This window comes from Amia ocellicauda, chromosome 10, assembly GCF_036373705.1.
Source record: "Amia ocellicauda isolate fAmiCal2 chromosome 10, fAmiCal2.hap1, whole genome shotgun sequence".
Lineage (NCBI taxonomy): Eukaryota > Metazoa > Chordata > Actinopteri > Amiiformes > Amiidae > Amia > Amia ocellicauda.
This window is the reverse complement of record NC_089859.1, coordinates 26,917,334-26,938,631: the sequence shown is the minus strand read 5'-3', so window position 1 is coordinate 26,938,631 and position 21,298 is coordinate 26,917,334. Positions and strand designations below refer to the sequence as shown.

Here is a 21,298-nt window from a genome sequence, read left to right as displayed (position 1 = left end):
GACTTAAGGGAAAACTACAGCCATCTTAGGAAGCCAACTGTCTAGTGAATGCATTTTAGTAATAATATTTGTATGCATCTTGCAGGATGACAGTGAAGTAAAAACAGATCTGCACAAAGGAAGCACAAATATACATCAATTATTATTCCAGGTTTCAATAATGCATCAGTTTTGCTGCACACAAGGGCTTTTCCATCAGACAGTGCCCTTATTCTGCGCGCCATCTTTGGCTAGGAAACAGGCAGCTCTATTCAGCAGCGGTCATTACCACATGATAATGCCGAGGCATTGTGCAGTGGTGACTGATACTGCTCTTGCGTGAGCTTTGCATTTACCACCAAGAATGATAATTAAGCACAGCAATACATTTTCCCTTCTTAATGTATAGGTAATTGCTGATGAATAATGAGAGGATCCACACAAATCTGTTTGGTTGTTAATGCCTGTGTTACAAACCAGTGTGACCTGTGCAGCCCTAGTCCCCTTCTCTTCATTTCTGAGCACAAGACCCTGCCAGCCAGCTCACCTGGGGGCCAATGACCTGAAAGGTGTCCTCCGCGTGGACGCAGGTAATCTCCAGGGGTTCAGTTCCGGAAATGTGTCGCAGCAACCGACAGGTCTAGACAAGGAAAAGGAAAGAATACAAAATACAAAGTTTACAAACTAACATAAAAAAACTAATCTTTTTAATTAACACAGTAATGAGGCCAAGTAATATATTGAATTAAGAAGTCTGATTCAAGTTACAGACAATTACAACTTTGCTTCCGTCCTCAAAGCATTACAAATTACATGTCTGTTTGCTAATGGGTATGTCATTAAATAAACCCTCAATTCGTAATATTCACAGGCTGGCCAGATATTAGTTGGGAACAAGATGTACTTTCTCCACCCCCCCCCCCATTGAGATTGAGGCCTCACCTCCACCAGCTGCTCCTTCTGCTCTGTCAGTTTGCAGGTGTACTCAGCCACTGCCTCCAGGTTCCCCTCTCCCCCAGACACCTTCAGGGCTTTGAGCACGATGTGGTCGGCGTGGTACTTCAACAGGTCAGCGGCGAGCTCCACCGCGGCATTGTGGAGCTGGGAAGGAAGTGCACTCTTACACTGTGTCTCGCCACACTTTCAGCACTGCAGCGCACTTTCAGCCTGAACACACCCCATGAATCCAATCCCAAAGCTGAAACCTCAGCGTCCTCATCTCGTGCAACCACACACCTTTTGATTTCCGAGATTGATTGGATTTATCTCCAGGCTTCCACTCCAAATCTCATTTCCTCCTCCTGCCTGCTGCCACCTTCTCTGGCAGCACAAACTCACACAGGCTCCATGTCACTCACAAAAGCTCATATAAAGGAGTATCAAACATATCTTGTAGTGTTAACAGCTGAAAAAATCTCACTTCAATTTCCTTTTTCATAAATTATTCACTCAGTTAATGCTTGATATATATATATATATATATATATATATATATATATATATATATATATATATATATATATATATATATATATATATATATGTTTCTTCGAATTGTACATTTGGTCCTAATTTGTTTCTGTTTTTTCTCAGAAATAGACATTTGAGAAAAATTATATTCTGTCGAGTCAAATCTCTTGCTTCAGCGTGTTAATAATGCATTGGACTGGATATCTGAACAGAGAACTCTGATCTGGGATAACTGATGAGTGGGCTTCTTCTGAACCGGGCTGCAGATGGCAGTTTGATGGAGTAACCAAATTATTGTTTAAGATCTTAAAACAGCTCACCTCTCGCCTCAGCTCATTCATACTCTGACAGGTCTTCAGAATGGATAGCTCCATTTCCTCTGTTGCTTCCTTGTCTTGATAGGACTGCTGCTTTTAAAAAAAAAAAAAAAAAAAAAAAAAAAAATCATAAATATCCCTCATGCACAGAAACCTGTTCATGATGTTAACATTCATAGGCCTTCTCCTGTTGATACGGCTCACGGAATAAGAAAAATATGATAGGCAGCATCCTGTGACACATTATCAAGATCCTCAGCCAGTATAAAATGTGAAATGTTCTGCCAAAAATGCAACACAGCCCTGGAGAGACAGGGTGGGTGAGGGGTGATATAGAATGTGTCTCTTAGTTACGAAGGATTACAGCAAGATGTTGAAACATGAGTGGCAAGAGAAGGGATTTTGTTTTGAACAGAAAATAATTCCTCAAAACCATGGCACAACAGGAAAAAGTATTCATTTAAAGCCACAAAACAGAATTTAAGGCTTTGCTTATAAAGTGACACAAACACATTGGTGAACAACAAAGTATTTCACGCATAAGGCTGAACAACTAACAATTTGTTCCCCCTCTAAACGTATTTGTGATCGACTGGCTGGCTGGCTGGCTGATTGATTGATTGATTGATTGATTGATTGATTGATTGATTGATTGATTGATTGATTGATTGATTGCTTGCTTTGCGTGTCGTTGCCCTCCATATTAAAATCCTATGCAGCAGGTCATAGCACCTCTTTAACCCTTCAAAACATTTGTTGTACTGTACTGGATGTTTTTGTCAAACCAGATCAATTTCACAAAGTACTTTCAGATTTACAATCTAACTAAACTAAGTCTTTATATTAAAGTAAGTCGGGAGTAATTAACTTAGACATATATTTCACTTTAACCCACCTTTTAATTACTTGATCTAATTATTGACTTAATTGGGTTTTAATCATTTCCTATACATTCTGCAAGGCTGCAAATCAGCTAGGCCTGGGCTGATCATCCATTATGCGTGTGTGTGACTGACAGACCGGCTGACATCAAAATAAATGTAATCGAGAAAAGAAAGGTGAGAAGAAACCTAATGGAGAACAAACTTAGACTGAAAGGTAATATTACTGACATTATCAAGAACAAGCACTGTAACGATCCAGGTTTCTCACAAGAAAAAGCATAACGTACAGAAGTGTCTATAAAAAAGCAAACTCCTTCTTTATTGTATGTGTTTACAGTGGTCGAATATTCACAAGGGTAAAAGTCAATGGAAGACCCAGCAGTTAAATATGGAAAAACATTCAGACAAATTACTGTAAAGGCCCCTTCTAATGTAGGGCGTTTTTGATTTGTATAGTGTTTTTTTTGTGCGTATAAAAATAAGTCTCTCTCGGTCTCTCTCTCTCTGTCTTTCCCTGTCTGCCTCTCTCCACGGTGTCATCTATTGTTGAGAAACCTGGCAACAATCTGAATGATCAGGGACAGGTGTTGAAAAGAAAAATATGAACATTTAGAGTCTGCCTTTTCACACTCAGATGGAAAATATGAATTGAACAGCTAAAGATCTCACCTACAAAAGACAAAAGATGGGTAGGACCCGTCTCTGAGGCTAAACACCCTGGGCAAAAACATGCTGTCCATCACACACCACACAACTTGTGAGAGTCAGCAAGGAGAGCTTCAGGAACAGCACAGAGAACCACAGCAAAGCTAAATCAGCCAGTATCCCAGGAAATATGCTAATGTATCAGTCTGAACACCTACAATAAACTGCAGATGCATTGAGAATGATCCACATGGACACTTTGTGCAAGGCGTTCTACTCAGCTCTCTCAGTAGCACCTCTGGAGACGGATACATTTACATACTCAGCAAGTCCTAGGACATAATATTTAATGACATTTTAGCATTAAATACCCTCCCCCACTGGGTAGGTGTTGAGTTCAATTATGAAAATAAGCATTAGAATTTAAACATTTTCCCTCCCACTGAGTAGCTGTAAGGTTCCATTAAGAACACAGTCTGTTCAATACAGTAATTCAAGCATTCAGGTGAATGAAAAACAGAAACCCCTTTGGTTCTCAGAGGACTTTGGCCAATGACTGCAGTGAAGTCATTGGCCGTGCTGTCCCAAGGCAGTGCTCGTGTCTTTGCTGCCCACACAGACACTCAGATTAGAGCAATACAACACACGGTCATATAAGGTAAATTAGATGTATTCTGAAGAGACCTGTGGGTATATGGAGGCAGTGCCTTCGGCGCTTACAGCCTGCATCCACACGGTCACAAGCTGCTCCAGCTCCTGCCTGGCAAGCTGGGAGAGCTCCAGGATCCTCTCACGGTGCTCGTGGCTGGTGTAGGCTGAATCTGTGAAGTCTTCCGTGTGCTCCAGGATGCCCTCCAGCATCGCCACCAGACTCTCCTTGGACAGAGAGTACAGTGCCTCCCGCAGACTCTCCACCTTGCCCTACAGAGAAGCACAAGGCAGAAAACATCAGCAACACTACTGCAGCCTCCCAGGCGTTCTGCTCACTGTCAGCCTGTACCTGTGCATCGCTATTTGTCCCTTGAGGTCCAGTTTAGAGGTCTATATTAATAAAGTTCTGACCTTTCACAAAATTGTTGACACAGCATAAAACAGAGAAAAATCTGTATTCTTGTTTCCATTACTAAGCCTTTTAAAAGAGGATTTCTCAAAGTAGGGGAGCAATACATTAATAGTCTATAGTAAAACAAACACAAAAGACAACAAATTAATGTATAAAATAACACTTGCATCAGCACTTGGTTACTAAGAATCAAGAGTGTGAGGAGTGAGGACTCAATCTCCAGCTCTATGCCAGAGCTCATCGCCCAGGCACCTCCTTCATAAGAGACCTTGCCTGTCGCTTCACACGGCTGCCTCTTACACACCACTGGAGGTGAATGCAAATGACAGACTGAATAAATAATTAAATGAAGCAGCAAAAGTAAGCACAAGTTTGAAGCACAAGGTGAAGAACTCTAGTAAATTATTCCCAGCAAAGCCTCGTCCAAAACCTTGATGTCATAATAAGAGAGAAACACGTTATTAAAAACTGTATTGAACCAGAGTAAAAGATTGACTACATAGCTGAGATGCTGAGATACAGCAGAAGTAACTTTTATATAAAGTTAGTTTCAAAGTCCAAAAGCACAAATCATGAGTTTCAGCAGAGACTGTTTTATGGTGCTGCAGCAGTTATAATAAATAAATATGATATGATAATAAAATATACAGAAAATACACTTCAATATAAACTAAATAAAATCAACATGTTATTTATTTTATATAAAAATCTAATGTTCACCATTTATTCACACATGTAAATACTCCTCACTCCCATATTGAATGGAGGGGGTCACTGAGACAGCTGCTCACACTGGCGGTCTCTTAGTTGTGGGGTTTCTTTAAACTCACACTCCCTATAGAGGTTTCAATAGAGCAGACTCTGGAGAAGCTCCGTGGAGACAATACTTTAACATGCTGAATATTAAACCTTTCTATCTTTACACAGGTGAAGATTATAGGTCTGGTCAAACAGCACACCGCCAGTGAGCGCCATGACAACGAGTGTCTGCGTTTGCCTGACCCCCGCATGTGAACGCTTGTGTGTAAACACCGATGTTTACGGTCACCCTGCCACAGTGCTTTCAAGCAAGAGGGGGGCGTGTCAGCAGAGCACAAACAAAGTGCACTTCCTGCAGTGACCGTAGATAGAAACTGCTTATTGAAATTGCAGTGAGAAAGCATGTACCCCAACAGCCTGACACCGTGCCATAACCGGGGCAGGGTGGACCTGGGTAGAAGATGCTAGTGTGAAAGCGGCTTCAGACTCCCACCTTAAAGTCCTTGATTCCTGAGTAAATGCTGACGGGGGGGATCTCGGGCTCCCCACTGGTCCTGGCGTCCGTCACAATCTCGATCACCTGCTCCAGAGCAAACCTCATGCGGTGGAAGACGGCGTCTTTGTTAATGCGTGCCGACTCGCAGTCCGGGTGTCTCAGGCAGGTCTGTAGGTGACAAACACACCAGTTTGGTCTTGCAGTAGCATGCCTTCAATTAACTGTGATGTTTTCTTAGAGAGCCACAGTGAGATGGCTGGAAAAAAATAATTTCCATTCGGAGGTTTTGAAGGTTAAATTAAAAAAACCTACTTGAACCATTAATTGGATGTATTCAATTGTGCTTTCTGGGTAAAACCTAATATGAGCAGCAGGAATCACTTTTTGACGATTACCATTTTGCCATTTTGGTTTTCATTGTAATTAATGAGAAACCATTTTGAATGTAATTATCAGTGCAAAGATTATTCTTCTAAGACACATGGACTAACAGAAAGGCCATACTTTGAAAGCAAGCTACAGTATTTTACTAATGGGAAACTAATGAGACTAATGGGAAGCTGGTTTGTATTTGAATAAGCAAGCTATATGAAAACCAGTTAAGGTAAGTACATCTGTCTACTTCAGGATTGCTGGTTTACCTTAGAGGCAGTGAGCAGCATCATTGTACATTTCTCCAGCACCGCCCTGGCTGCGGCCATTCTTGCCTTCTTCTTCTCATCTTTCAAATCCTGAGAAACCAGAGAAGAAACAGACCCGTAACAGATGTGAAAGTGGTTAGGGAACCGAAAAACCAAAAGCTGTTCAGTCTACAAACACAGATGACACTTTAGACTGAAATCTCCCTTTGTGTTACTCGCTCTGCTGCCAATCACGAACATAGTCCTGGATCAAAGCATCGAGAATAGTTAAATGTCCCTGCTTTTACTGACATTTTCCTTTATTTTTTTCCAAATTGCTCTACATCTCCTAGGGTCACTGCTGGGACAATAGCACTGCATTACATTTACTGCCCTTGTCAAACTAATAGAGTAATTACATGGAAATCTTGGCAAGGTAGCCTCCACAGACATCCTCAATGGCTTGAAAATTACTGAAGGGTATGTTAAAATAAGATTAAAGGTGGGTCCTCTGTTAATCATTTTTCTTTTCTTTTTTCCTGTAAGGCAATTCCAACAGGTATTTCAGTTACTCAGGGCAACAGCCTACATAGAAGACAGACCCTGTTCTAGGCACTGTGCCGAGGACTGCAAAATGAGATGTGATTATCTATCATTATATTTTGCATTAAGATCTTCAACAGATAGTGTGCCTTTGGATATTGGGGAGATTGCTGAACCTAGAAGTGGTTTGTTGAGCAGCTGCATAAACAAAAACATGAAGTAAAGTCAAATAAATAACTAAAATAATAGTTACTGCCATCAAATTGGTAAACAACATCATTTGTCATGTGCGCCTATGAACTCTTCAATATGTTTAGTCCTAGCTGAATTGAGTTGTACGGTAAAACATGCTTCAGAGTGCCATGGAGATCGGACCCGAGCTGTCCACTGGGCACAGTTCTGGTTTGGTGTATAAAGCAGGTGGTCAAGAAAGAAGGAAAACTTTATTTCACCAATGTTGGAATGTGATCAGTGACAGAGAGAGAGCTAGATTATTACAGAGCAGTAAAGTGCAGTGTGACTGGCTATTTTCAGGTCGCCATGTAGGAGCCCAAAGGAAATAAAAGCATTAAAACTATCTTGCAAAGGTCAGGACATTAACTCAACTGAGTCATTCCAGTACCAAAGGCTCCAGCTCATTTTATTTAATGAAGTGGTATATTAAAATACCTTTACCATCAGACTGGGGTGCTGACAGAGATAGCTGGGCTTCTTTGGATTATGTCTTACTTCCTGTGACAAAAAGTCCACCTGTATAATCTTTGATGCTCCCAGTCTGTGCGTTTTGTGTGTTTCACTATTTCGGACTGGTATTAATAGACACCATAACATCACACTCAGGTTCATTACAAACATAAGAGCATTGTTTATTAAACTAATCATTTACTGTGTACTTGCATTTATCTCAGATTTTCAAAGATTACCTCATATGTAAGTAGATTTTGTTTGTGGTCTGTTCAAAATAGACCATGTTTCAATGAAGCACCACTGACATTAGGATAAAAAGAGTTGCAAGGCATCCTATCATACTACAAGCTTGTTGTACACTGTTGCTGCACTTCAGGAAAGCACTAACGCAAGTCCTACCAGTAACCTGGCCGTGAACATCATTGGGAGATCACTAATTAAGAAATTATATTAATATAAATAATGATATACATATAGATTTTTGTATATACATGCAGAATACTTGCATTGAAACCACAGTGTTTTAAGCTCAGCGGCATGATTCATCAATACATTCTGTAAATGAATCCGTTTTTTTGTGTGTGTACATTAGGTCTGTTTGTGATGCTTAAGGGCTAGTGACTAAAATTCAGCATTAAATTAGAGGAGACAGTTCAATAAAAACGTTCCGATTATAATCCAGTAGCCACGGGATCTGTATCTCCTCATTTAGTTAAAACACATGATGTAGATGTTTAGGGGGAAAAAGGGAGGTAGTATTATTAATAACATTTTTTGATGTGGTACATTCATTAATTCCACACCTTGGTAGAATTCTCATTCTCTAGGTCATACAGAAATGTAAATATGTTCAGATTAAATCCTGCTTGAATACATATTGTATTTCCCCTCTCCCACACTAATTCATTTGATGTATAGAGACAGCAAATTATTTCATAAGCACAGACCTTGGCCAGATATAACGATTGCACTCTAAAAAGCTCTCTTTCTGGAATAAATGTTTATTTAAAACAAGGCTTGGTGTGAATGAATGAAATTAGCTCCTGGCCTGTTTTTTTTTTTCTGCATGCTTTCTGTGTGTGGACTTGTTAGTTGTGCTATATGGATAGGAGTCAGTCGAGGTGGTGCTACATACATTCTGTCTGTCTCCTGTCAGATGAGCAAACTCTACCATCTCATTCCCAAACTGACTGAAGATCTGCACAAATTCCTGGAAGCTGCTCACTTTCTCCAGCTGCTCCAAGGTCGCCAAGACCTGCAAGAGATCAAACAAAGGGGGTCATGACCCGACCAGTTGAAAAGAGAGAGGGCCCAAAAACGCAGAGACGAAGAAACCTAGCCTTCAAAGATTCCAACAATACATTAAACATTAAACAGCATTTTAAATAGATAATTGGGTTAAAGAATACGTACTTTATTAGGTTTTGGATTTACAAGAAGGAAATATTCTGCAACCCATGGTCAGTTATTTATAGATTTGAAGAGGCGGGAAAAAAACATGTCCTTTTCTATAGGATTGATACATTGAGAATAAGAGATGAGTATGCCAATCTCTTCCAGCTGCTTCTGGAAAAAAAAAAAACAGCTAAGCAAAAGTAAAGACAACTATAAAGGATAGCTCTATTACACACAGACAAACAGCCACTTGGAGTTTACTCAGCTGTAACTCAAGCTGGGATTCAAAGGTCTGCCTGTAGATTTGCCCCCAAACATAGGAATACATAATTGGTGTCTCCAGATAACGTATTGAGGTTTCCAGCTCCCGGGTGCGTCTATCCTACGGTTTGAAACACGTGGCGTTTCTTCAGGTCCTGCTTATTACAAAATCCGAATTGAAGTGAGACTTTGAAGTGCCTCACATCCACTCAGCTCAGGATGATCTGATGAAAGACGCATCAGTAATGCTGCCTTCCAGTACGCACACCTTTCCGGCGATTATCAGACCAGCTGCGAAAACTTAAATAAATAAAGCTATATTTCAGCTGCGCACTAGAGTTAATGATTTCAACTCATCAATCTCCTCTTTAAAATCTGGCTAATTGATTAAATCTGTCACCATAAGTACTTGGTCTAGCACCACTACTCATCTGAAGAAAAAAATTCGCCCTCATCCATCGACAGAATTGTATAATTTATATAAGACTGCACAAGAGATTAAATGTTTTATTAACATAATAATTCATGTAGTTTGGCCATTTATTAACTTCATCCTTCCCCAGTCTGTTTAATTTCTTATCATCTGCCTTACTATTTCATGTATTATAATCATCCATCTATTTATTTCATTTATTAACATTTTAATTTGTTTAATTTAATTTTCTACACTGCAGCTCTGCACAGAAGAGCAGACAGTGATAAAAAGAGATATTAAAGAAAAGCATCAGTCAGGGATTACGATTATTGGCCATTGTAAAAGAAAATCAGTGACTGGTGCTTGAGTGAAAGTTTATCAACAGATTGCAAAGAAAGAGATTGAGCATAAACTGTCAAAAACAGGACGTTTTCTGTAAAAGAATTACAGCAATCAAAAACAAGGGAGAAACAGGAGACATAGTTGAGGTATTCCTTTTTCACTTCAGTGGTGAAACATTTGGAAATATGAATGGTCTAAAGACACCTGTGGCCTAATCACAATGCCACAGAGCACTTGAAATGCCTAGAATGATATGGCAGGGGTTAATATTGCTACATATTGTACCCCTAGCAAAAGATCAAGACTACACACACACAGTCGTCAAATTCTCACAGAGCAGATCAACACAATATTTTATTGTATTTTCTTGCACTAAAAATATGGTAATAAAACACACACATACAAAAAATAATAATTAAAAACAGACACCACCATGTGGGAATACTTAGTTTTAATTAAGTAAACACTTTTTATTTAGGCATGGGGCAGTTAAAGTACTATGAAATTAAGTATAATAACTGAATGTGGAGACAGAGAAAGCATTAAGCCATAGTCTAGAAGCAGCCCTGGTCTAACCAGACTTGATTACCGAGTGTTTTCGCAATTACTTCTGTTATTTCCCAGTGCTAAAAATACAGGACGAAAGCTGCTTTCATGTGCAGGTAAGCATGTTCTGTCCACCCATTACCTCAGATGTGATTTGTGGCATTTCAAGTGCTCTGTGGGACACACTGCGAGACACTACATCCCAATTGCACTACAGGGTAAGAGGCCTAAAAAAGGTACAACAATCATAGCTGATGAATGCCTCTGAATTTGTATGCTTCCATCAGTTGTGTTTTTTTGTGTTAGTGGCATGAAAATACAAACTATTTACTTCATAATGTTACTCAACCATTTTTAACAAATATTATTAGTGTATTATAATCCTATTTTACAACTGTGTACATTATCTTGTTCAGGGTAACAGCCTAGGTAAAGTGAGAATCTCTGCAGTGATAAAGATGGCCATGCATTATACATGTTTTTTGGGCATTCCTCCTTTTATTAGCTTGCCTGGGTTTTCTCTCACCCTAGGCTACATTTTTCTCAACTAAGTAGGTTTTTTTTTTTTTTTTTTTTTTGCATTTGATAAAACACTGTGCTTTGAGATATTTACATACTCCTTCTTCTCATATACTTTTATATACATAGTGACATCTCAAACCAACCTCCACATTTAGGTCATCACTGAAAACTATTTGAGTGCAATATACCTTGTTTTACAGCTGTACACGTGAACGTACACATTTTGTACAAATACTACTCTAAGTTACTTTGATAGAATATTTGATTTTATAGAATATATTTAAATATTAACAATTAAACAGTTAAAAGTACTACACATGAATGATGTATTAAGCATTTAAAAGTTCAGTGTAATACTTTTATTAAAAGGATTAGGCCTAAACACCATCTGCATTTTAACTCTCATCTACAAAAACACATAGATTTAACATAAAACATTTGTCCTACAGGTATTGATATTAAAATTCAATAAGCACCTGAGGTTTAAAAGATCAGAAACTCACTTTATTTCTTTATCTACATTACTTTGCACAGTTGGTGTTTAAGGGGGAGATTAAAATTGCTGTTTGGTTAATTCTTTCTGGGAAGTTAAACTATAATGAAATTGCAGACTTTTAAAGTTTTTTTTAAATAGAAAAACATTTGGCGAGATGAAGATTAATTTCTTTAATGTTACTGCAATATTAGTATCATCCATGATGAAGTCTTTGAAAAGGCCTGGAGATTGCACATAATATCACACTAGAAAAGACATCTAGAATAACTAGTGTATATTTTAATTTAAAGGCAGGTGGGGAGAAGAGGTTTTGTCTGTATTAAAGAAAAGAAAGAAAAAATCGATATGGGAGTAATCTTGTGGATGCTGCAAGAACAGTTAATGATGAATAGCTGTAGCACCATGTGAAGTTGCCAGCTGAGACTTCTCCTTCTTGGGCTGCAAAGGGAAACCGCTTCCTTTAGAGCAGAGAAAGAAAACCTGAAGAACTGGGGCAGTGGAGGACCACATTGGAGGCTACAGATTAAGAATATTTGACATTAATAAGGGTGTGAACAGGATAGGTTTTGTTGGTTTAATTAAGGACAAAGAGGGCTCTGATCTGCAGCGATCCGCTACCTACTTTGTTCCGAGACGTGATGATCTGCTTGATGACTATTCTGTCTGCCAGCACCAGAACTTTGGTCACAGAGGAGAGTAGCATCCTCGCTGCCTTCACCATGCCACTTTTGTCACTGAAAATGGTCATCTTCCCATCCGACTCCGGGCGCTCAGAGGTGATGACATCCGTGAGCTGAGCAATGGTGTCCCCTGGAATGAGAAAAGCATTCAGAAGCACAGTCAACCAGCAGGGAGGGGAATAACAGTGACCGTGGGTGTTCCTAGATGGAGTCAGTAAACATCACGTTCAACGTCAAGGTATTAGTTGGTTCTGAGGGACTGTAATGGAAAATGTATGGGTTATCAATTGATAGGCGAGGATTACAGGAAAATAAAATTAACATGGTCACATTTAAAACCTTATTTTTTTGCCTGGCACAGGGAACAGGTGTAAGAAAACCAGAAGCTGTAAATGTACAATACATAAGCTGATCTCTTTTCTCATGTGAAGTGAATGAAGACAAATCATGAGCCTCAGCCGAGTGCCTAAGAGACTGATATTGCCCTTATCTCCCTGCCTCGATCACAAAAAGCAGCTAGGCTACCTCCAGGGCAAAGCAAAGGAAATGACTTCCTTCTCTCTCTCGGTTCATTTTCAATTGTGTAGTTTTCAGAGACTGCTACATTACCAGCAAGTGTATGTGTATAGTGGATTTTCCCCCATAAAAAGCTGTGGTCCATTGGTATATCGAGCAATAGGGACTCCATTAATATTTTTCACATCCTGTAAATTTAATTGGTGGTGAGCTTTTCAGAGTCACACAGAAAATGTTATACATGTGACCCTGGCACCATAAACATTGTTATTATCATTAACTTTCCACTTCCACTTTTCTGCAAAATAAACACCACCTTATAAATTAACACTTTACATTAAAAACCCTTTAAGCTCATGCAAAACTAGCATTTCCAGACCTTTTATCCATATCAGATAAGATAGGTTGGGGTCAAACCAGTGGAACACATTCAATAATTCCCACAAATCTGCCCCATTTCACTTCTCTGTCTCACAATGATGAAGATCAACAAATTAAACTAATCTAATTGCCTCTGATTAAATTAAATACATTTAACAAGCTCCATATCCTGGTGAGAAATTCCTTCTTATCGCACAAAGGAGCAGTGAAGCCTTAACTGCTCTTTGCTTATTATTTAAGGAATCACTTCCCATTTTAAGATTGCTTGTGATTTATAACAGCCTTTTATTTTTGCACAAGATATTTTAGTGGCATGTCTTCATTCTATCTGAAAACTCTTCAATACAAGAATATTATCCATACAAGCTATCTTTTACAGTATTTTTACACCACCTCATTTGGAACACTTGAATGACTGCCAAAAACCATCCAAATGGCCGGGTAGTGGTATCTTTAATACACAGACATAGACAGCTAAGCAGATAATGCTTGCAGTATCAACTCATGGAGTTTTCTTATGTGCCACTTACAATGAATGAAGCCAGAAACAGCACATCACTTTCACTACATTTCAACTGCCTGGTGGAAATGCATAAACCATGGAGTTTCATGTTTAATTCTAAGAGAAAGTGACAAACAGAAGGCAAGTGAAGGGAATAATGTCTTTGGGATACAGACCACAGCTGAGAGTTGTCAAGGAAAATTAGATTCTAGTGGGAAACTGAAGTCCACCGGAAATTTGGTGGCTTTCCTTTTAAACAAAAACACAGCTCTGTTTAAGTTTGAAATAATTATCTTCCCCCCTTAACCCTTATATCATCAAAGCATCAAGCAAGTGCAGTAATTAGTCAAACAAACATTCACAGGAGAAAGGTATTGCCTGGTACTAACAGATAAAAATAGACTACTTATCATTCAGACAGAATGCATTTTAACATTTCTGCCCGTTAAACAGAGAAAAAGTACATTGTGTTTTGACAGCCGTCTCAGTGATGACATCAATCTATGGTCTTTGAACTAGGGGCTTGAATATTGTTCTTTCAGTTTGGTACTGTATGTAGAGTGTAAGAGTTTTCAGATCAACATTGATTACAATGTTCTTAACTAGTCATTAGAGAAATACCTACATTAAGGCGTGATGTTCGGAGAGACAGGAGGTAGGAGGCCAGTCTACAGTAGGTTCCTAGATCATCAATGCACTCAATGCACTTCTTGCAGATTAAGTGAATCTGCATCCATGATAGAGCTTGCTAATATGTTCAATACATGTACCTCTGTGTGTATATATCCCTTAATTAACAACCATGAATCCAAGATATGCCCCCTGTTCCCAGTTCTGTCATTCCCTTCTGAAGAGGTCAATCTAGTTAAAGATCCGATTCTGGTCGATGTGCCTGATTTAAATCACAGATAGACACTGCACTCACAGAAGGGTGGCACGTCGCGAGACACAATAGGGAATAAAGGCGAAATTAATTTAAAACGAAGAGAGACAGAGGAAGTGTAAGCTAGCAATTCTTCATCTCACAAAGATGTTCACATTCTCATCAGGAAAATATATTTCTTGGATGAAAACTACTGCAATTCCAGTCCAGAGAGAGCTATTTTACATTGGGTTGCTCTCCAGCACGAGTGTATTCATATTGGTTTTTACACAGAACAATCTTGTGTTTTTCTATCGTATCCTAAGAATTTGTTAAGCGTTTTGTATATTTATCATCTTGAAAATACAGATTTGAAATGCTGATGTTAGCTTTCCATCTGATTTGTACTCTCGTCTACTATTATTTTCCTAGCTCTATAATAATCAGACTCAAAAGCTTCTTGTTCACCATGAAAAGGTTCTCCACTAAATAAAATTAACCTGCTTGATAGATTTAAAAGCAAATGTACAGTACTCTAGTGAAGATGTCCTTCTTTAAAACCATACCCACTTACAGGTCTGCTTTCAGACTGCTCTCATCATTAAAAGAAAGATGTTTTGAAAGAGCATGGTAATGCTTAGTCCACACAAGGTTGTACACACTTAGTGAATCAATCTGTCATTCAGTTCCTTCTAATACATCTCAGTCAATTACAAAACTAAGCACAAACTATACTGTAATTTTTTTTCATGTATTTCCCATAATTATTGAAATCCTCTATTTTGTATAGTTTATAGTAAGAAAATATAAAAATCTAAGTAGTGATACTGCTTATAAAAGAGTATTCTGGTTTCTATTTTATCCTTGTGGTCTAAGGTGCTTGTTTTTAGGTACATTTTTAGGTAATTGTTGGTGCTGAAAACACCCTGTCATTTTGAAAGAAGTAGATGTTATAAATTTACATTAAATTATAACAAAGTGAAAAAGTCTTGGGGCCTACAGGGTTAATGGTGAGTGTCCTGAAGAGGTCACACTGAGTACTACAAAGCCCAGGAGGCCACTTCACAGTTTCCACGAAAGACCTCCATTCGTTTTAACAGCAGCATATGTCACTGCTTATTATTCCTTTAGCAACTGTGGATGGTGTAACCTTGGCTTAATACACAGGGATCGCATTTCAAAGTTGGGGCATTCAGACGAGCTCATTTTTAAGCCAAAGCGTGTTCTGCTGTATATGGGCATCTAGCAGATACATGAGTCGCGTTTTCATGCAGGCATTTACTCACAATTTGCCAGTACATTATGGAGTATGGCATGTCAAAGGTCACCTTGGCTGGGTTGCTCACAATACAGCCCTACAATATATGTGTCTGCATCCTGGAAGCACTGTGATTAGATTGAGTAATCTTGGACTGACAGCACTGTACCTAGATCATGTACATCTCCCAGACAGATTTTTTGTTGGAGCTTGTTAAATGTATTCAGTGCAATTAATTTAATCAGAGGCAATTAGATTTGTTTTTTTATAGAATACATTAGTTGTATGAAAAGATACGAAACTTGAAACCTATGCAAGAGGGATCTGTCAAGCATTGCACCATCCACACTGTGGTAAGGTACACTGAAGGAGTGTGTTTGAGTCGGTGATGGGACTCAAGAGTGCAAAAGGTTATTTTCTTTGAATTCAATTGCTTGACTTATTTCATACTTATCCATGGAATTAGACCTATATGAACCTATAAAAAGATACATCAGGTTCTCTGCTGACAGTCTTCCTTATCTTTTCCAGAGATTACAAAACTCACAGGTTTGGTTTCATAGTTGCTCTTGGTGTTGCACTCCGGAGAATCTCTCTCATTAATTATCTACACTGTGTCCTCATTCCGGTACACATTTCCAAGGCTAAGTAAAGCATTTGTGGCCCTAGGATAAGCCATTTGTCTTCTTCATTCAGGGATTTGTGACAAAGCAAGCGAGACGATGCACAAAAACATTACCCTATTCATTCACAGCCATGTCTGGGAAAAGAACAAAAAAATCAGATATGCATCAGGTTTACGTGGGTTCAAAGCAAAGAACCAGTGGAAAAGGAACTTGTTCACTGTAATTCAGAACCATGCAGTCGCAGTAGCCCTTAAAAGTACTATACCAGTCCAAGAAGAGAGAAGGTTCATAAAAATAAAAAAAACAGAACTGTTTACAGCACCAGAAGATACAAAGTACGTACCGCACATATCAAATATGTAAGCAATGCTATCAATGCTCTGAAAACGATAAATAGTATTGAAAAAAACATCTGTAGAGGTGCAGTTCAGTTCAGTAAGACATGTATTATAAATAAACTCAGTGCAGTTATTAAATACCTGAGAGAGCAGCTCTGGATCAGCAGTACATGTTACTTAGTCCTACAATGTTGTCTCTTCATAATCTTTGAATGATTGAAAGGTAAAAATAAATACATACATACATATATACATACATAAATTAAAGCAGCCATAAGGTATTTTTCACCTGTATATTTTTGCAGGAATTTCCATTCATTTGTAATGAAGGCAGTCCAAATTAGTTCCATCTGGGAGGTACTTCCTTATTACAGATGAAGCCCAGTTGATTGTTTTCTTATCAAGTTTGCATTTCAGGGTCTGAATCAAACTGATGCACAGTTAAACAGGTTACAAAAGCACAAGCTACAAGGAATCAGATTTAATTGTGTCCTCCACTGAAAATCAACCAGCACCTGCTTTGAAGTAAAACAATAAAAAAGAATATGCCTTCTGGTGCTTTATCTGTTACACTCACTGTTATAGTTATAACTTTCATCTGGTTTTGGTTCCTGTAGCCCAGGGGAGGCTAAACCTGGTCCCGGAGAGCCTCAGGGTCTACAGGTCTTTGTTCTATCCAGATCGTTAACTGCTTAATTGAACCAATTGTGTGTCTTAATTAGGCAAAATGTCCCTGTGTTCAAGGAATGCACTGATTGGTGAATTAGAGAGACCTGGAAAACCTGCAGAATTGCGGATCTCCAGGAACAGGGTTGGCCACCCCTGCTGTAGCCTATTCCATGTCTGTTTAATTATTATCAGTTGCAGTTCTTTGATTTCACCACAAGAGGCCTCAAAGTTATCTGGGAACACAATAAAGAAGATGGTATCAATATCACTAGCTTAAATAATTATATTATTTGTATAAGGCTTAAACAAACTATGAATTCCTAATTATGTAATCAATATAGATTACCGATAATATGAGTTTTTAAATGCATCCAAGCATATACAAATAAACAAAGGCATGTTATGTAAATCTGAACATTCAAATGGTCACATGCACTTGTAGTAGTAGTAGTAGTAGTAGTAGTTGAAGATTAGATAGAATTTTTTTAAAATTTCAATTCTAATGATCTTAATTTATTTCTATTCTCCGATTAGGCAGGTTCCTCCATGTTAAGGGGGGGCAGAGGGGTGTGGGGCTCAGAGCAGGGAAGCCTGCGGTCTGGCTGGCTCAGACAGACAGCTCCTCTCCAGAGGCCTCTGGAGAACGCTGGGATCGTCTCTCCCAGGTGGTGCCCATATCCTGAGCAGAGGGCAGACTCCTGGCAGACTCGGCTGCAGGTTCCTGGATATCGCAGGGGTGGTAGGTGGCTGGTGCGATCCTGGGGGCGCTGTCACTGGACTGTTCTGAAGTCTGCCAATCCGTATATTCTGTACTATAGTGGTCCTTTCACCCTTGGGCTCGAGGGACCATCTACAAAAATGGGAGCCTGGTGATCTTTAATGGTGATCTCATAGTTTGCTGCCCAATGTTTGGGGAGTTCCAGGTGGGCGTGGGCTTCCTTTTCTGAGGTGGCATCAGCTGAAGAAGCATGCAGCATCATGGCCACACCTCTCATCCTTCTTCTTCTGCTTCTTTATCTCCCTCAGTGGTTGTTCGGTCCTCTCTGAGAGAATCAGCTGGGGTCTCTGCAGCTGGAGCTCTCACCCTCAAGGACCACTGCTCAATTAATTAAATTAAACAGTATAGCTAAAACTACAGAATACTAATAAAATCAATTAGTATGGGTAAAAACATAGATCAGTAACTGTCCATTTCCGGCTGAAGACCCCTTTTATACAGCACAAATACTCCATAAAGAAAGTGTCTATGGTAATTTTGAGGTGAAGTTACTTAAATGCTATCATACAAGGAAACACCACAAAATGCTTTAGATATCCTCAGAGGAAAGGGGGGGGGGGGGGAGGGGAGAGCTTACTCTAAGCTATGAACTGCTCTCTGCTGACTAATACAAGATGGCCAAAGGCATGAGGAGACAGAAGATTACAAATTAACATTTCTACACAAGCCCTAAAGCTTAATTTGAAGATGGATCACTCCTCCTCCACAATGGTTATTAATTTTGCATTTTCTTTTTAAACTCAGAATCTCCAATTACTTTCAGGATGTTTCATCCCAGCTGGAATCCCCAATCATTCTTCCACCCCACTTTCTGCTGAACTCCTACTCTAACCAGAAAGAACTAAAGACAGATTAACTTCCCTTTAGTTGAATCATACATACCAACATGTCTTTCTCTTAGTTGACAGCCTGGATTATTTTAGCTTCACAGGGAGCACATTTGCCTTCAGACCTGATAATCCAGTTTTGATTTCCACTCATTAACAACAACTTACAGTCAGGAACGCTAGTGGTGCTTCCTAATGTCTCCTTACAGTGAGGCCATGCAAAAGTGGAATCTGTCTTTTCTTGAAATTATAATGAATTCTAGGGGTTTATACTAAAGTTTAAATCCTTTCTGAAGGAATCCTGAATCAGAAACTTATTTTTGTTCCAACAGTCTATTTTGTTTTATACAGTTTTGATATTACATAGAGACAACTGTCTTTTTTTCTCCCACCAAATAGCGAGAGGGACATGTGCAACTGTAATTTATTCTTTCATCACTGAGTAAAATTATTACAACATTTTAAAACATCTATTGGAAGGTTTAACCAGCATCAAGATAAGTCAAATATATACTGTATTATATTACTAAATGGTTCTGTGTTTATATTACATGTCAAGTTTAAGTAGGATTCATTATTTTATTTTTTAAAAGAGACTATTAGACTTATTTTCCAAAAGTAAAATGTAATTTATCATTGGTAAACTCTGGTGGTACTTGTATTTTGTTTACCACTACAATACCGTCTTGCTCCCAGGATCGAAGAGAGACAGTGTAGAGGGCACAAGGAGTTGGCTGCAGTTTCAACAACAAGGTTCATGTCAGGACAATCTGCATTTGCAGCTGCACAGTAAAAAAAGGAAACCATGAGATCATCCTCTGGTTCATTTGCATAAAATTAAAATGGCATTTTCTCAAGCGTTTAGTGACAATGCAACTATTTTCTCAAAAACTGTACAGAGGAAGGAAAGCAGTGCTTTTGAAAGTAAAAAAAAAAGCAAAAGTAAAAAGGCAAGATTTCTGTCCAACTCAGCATGACAAAATAAACTACTATTTTAAAAACTATAATGAATGCTCTCAGAAGATGAAAACCAACACAATGGATGCTGAGAAAATTTAAACTGAGGAACAACAGTCTCTTTTCTTTATTCAGATTTCACATTCCATAGCTTCATTGGGCTCTGATGACCTGCTTGCTTAAATGTTATTCTCATTGTCTGTACTTCCCTGCATTGTTAGTTTTTGGCCTGTTAACTTTAGCTCACTGGACATGAGGACATTCTTTGAGCAATGTAGCACATTTAAGGTTTGAGCACTGACACAAATTAATGACTCCTCCCTCTTTAATTTCCTGACTGAAGAAACAATGCAGCATAACACTTTGTTGACTGTTCTCACACACACACATATACATACATATATAAATGAATATACGTATCACACACAGCTTTCCACCTGGCTTGTTTATTCAACCAAACTAAAATCGATAATAAATGTGAAGGGCTTTGAATTTTTTCCCACAAATGTAACCGTATTGATTCATGTACTGAATAAGCGGAGTGTTATTACTAGTTTTTCTGCAGAAAATAACATTTTGTAGGGCTAATGCTTTTATTTATGCATTTCCAATTAGATCACTAAGAGGACAGAAGATGAACAACCTGATCAAAGCTCCCAGAAGAGGGTATGAAAAGAGCTGGGTTGTAACAAGGAAGCTCTGTTCCTCCTGAGTGAACAAAGGACACATTTAAAAAAATCCCACAGTATCTACGTGGAACATTCAGATTGTGGACACAAAACTACAAATTATAACAGAAAACATAATTGACTTATTTTTTAACCTGGTCTCTGGCTTATTATACAGAAAACAAACTCAATCTGTGTTCTCATTCTCCAGGGATTTTTTTTTTCATAGAACTGTCAGCATCTTTAGGTAACACCAAGATGATTGCTATCAGGTGCAAGATGTACACAGCAAAACCAGCTGGAGTGGAAGTCTACAGCAGTCTGCACATCTCCGTTTGCCCTTTTGTTGTGCGCACGCGAGAGAGAGAGAGAGGGGCTATCCTGCATACATCATTTTAGTGGGAAATAGATACCTCTGGACCATATTTAAATCTGATTTGGTGTGCTTTGCTAATTACAGCCTGATTCTCGTTAAAGAAGCAAATCTGGACTTGAGAGAACTGGATCCTACAGTGGGGGGAAAAGTATTTGATCCCCTGCTGATTTTGTACGTTTGCCCACTGACAAAGAAATGATCAGTCTATAATTTTAATGGTAGGTGTATTTTAACAGTGAGAGACAGAATAACAACAGAAAAATCCAGAAAAACGCATTTCAAAAAAGTTATAAATTGATTTGCATGTTAATGAGGGAAATAAGTATTTGATCCCCTATCAATCAGCAAGATTTCTGGCTCCCAGGTGTCTTTTATACAGGTAACGAGCTGAGATTAGGAGCACTCTCAAGGCAACAAAGG

At 38.7% G+C, this 21,298-nt stretch overlaps 1 protein-coding gene across 2 annotated transcripts in view; it reads right to left on the bottom strand.

The window, feature by feature from the left end:
* ctnnal1 (catenin (cadherin-associated protein), alpha-like 1) overlaps positions 1-21,298 on the bottom strand; it is a 75,200-nt gene that overhangs the window by 13,555 nt on the left and 40,347 nt on the right. The window contains exons 3-10 of one of the 2 annotated variants that reach the window (XM_066715762.1): positions 12,063-12,250; positions 8,599-8,718; positions 6,255-6,344; positions 5,611-5,781; positions 3,980-4,216; positions 1,770-1,859; positions 922-1,080; positions 527-619 (exon numbers count right to left, since the gene is read on the bottom strand). In XM_066715762.1, the coding sequence (XP_066571859.1) occupies positions 527-619; positions 922-1,080; positions 1,770-1,859; positions 3,980-4,216; positions 5,611-5,781; positions 6,255-6,344; positions 8,599-8,718; positions 12,063-12,250 (1,148 nt within the window). The remainder of the gene's footprint in view (positions 1-526; positions 620-921; positions 1,081-1,769; positions 1,860-3,979; positions 4,217-5,610; positions 5,782-6,254; positions 6,345-8,598; positions 8,719-12,062; positions 12,251-21,298) is intronic. The other variant, XM_066715763.1, reaches the window with a different exon arrangement.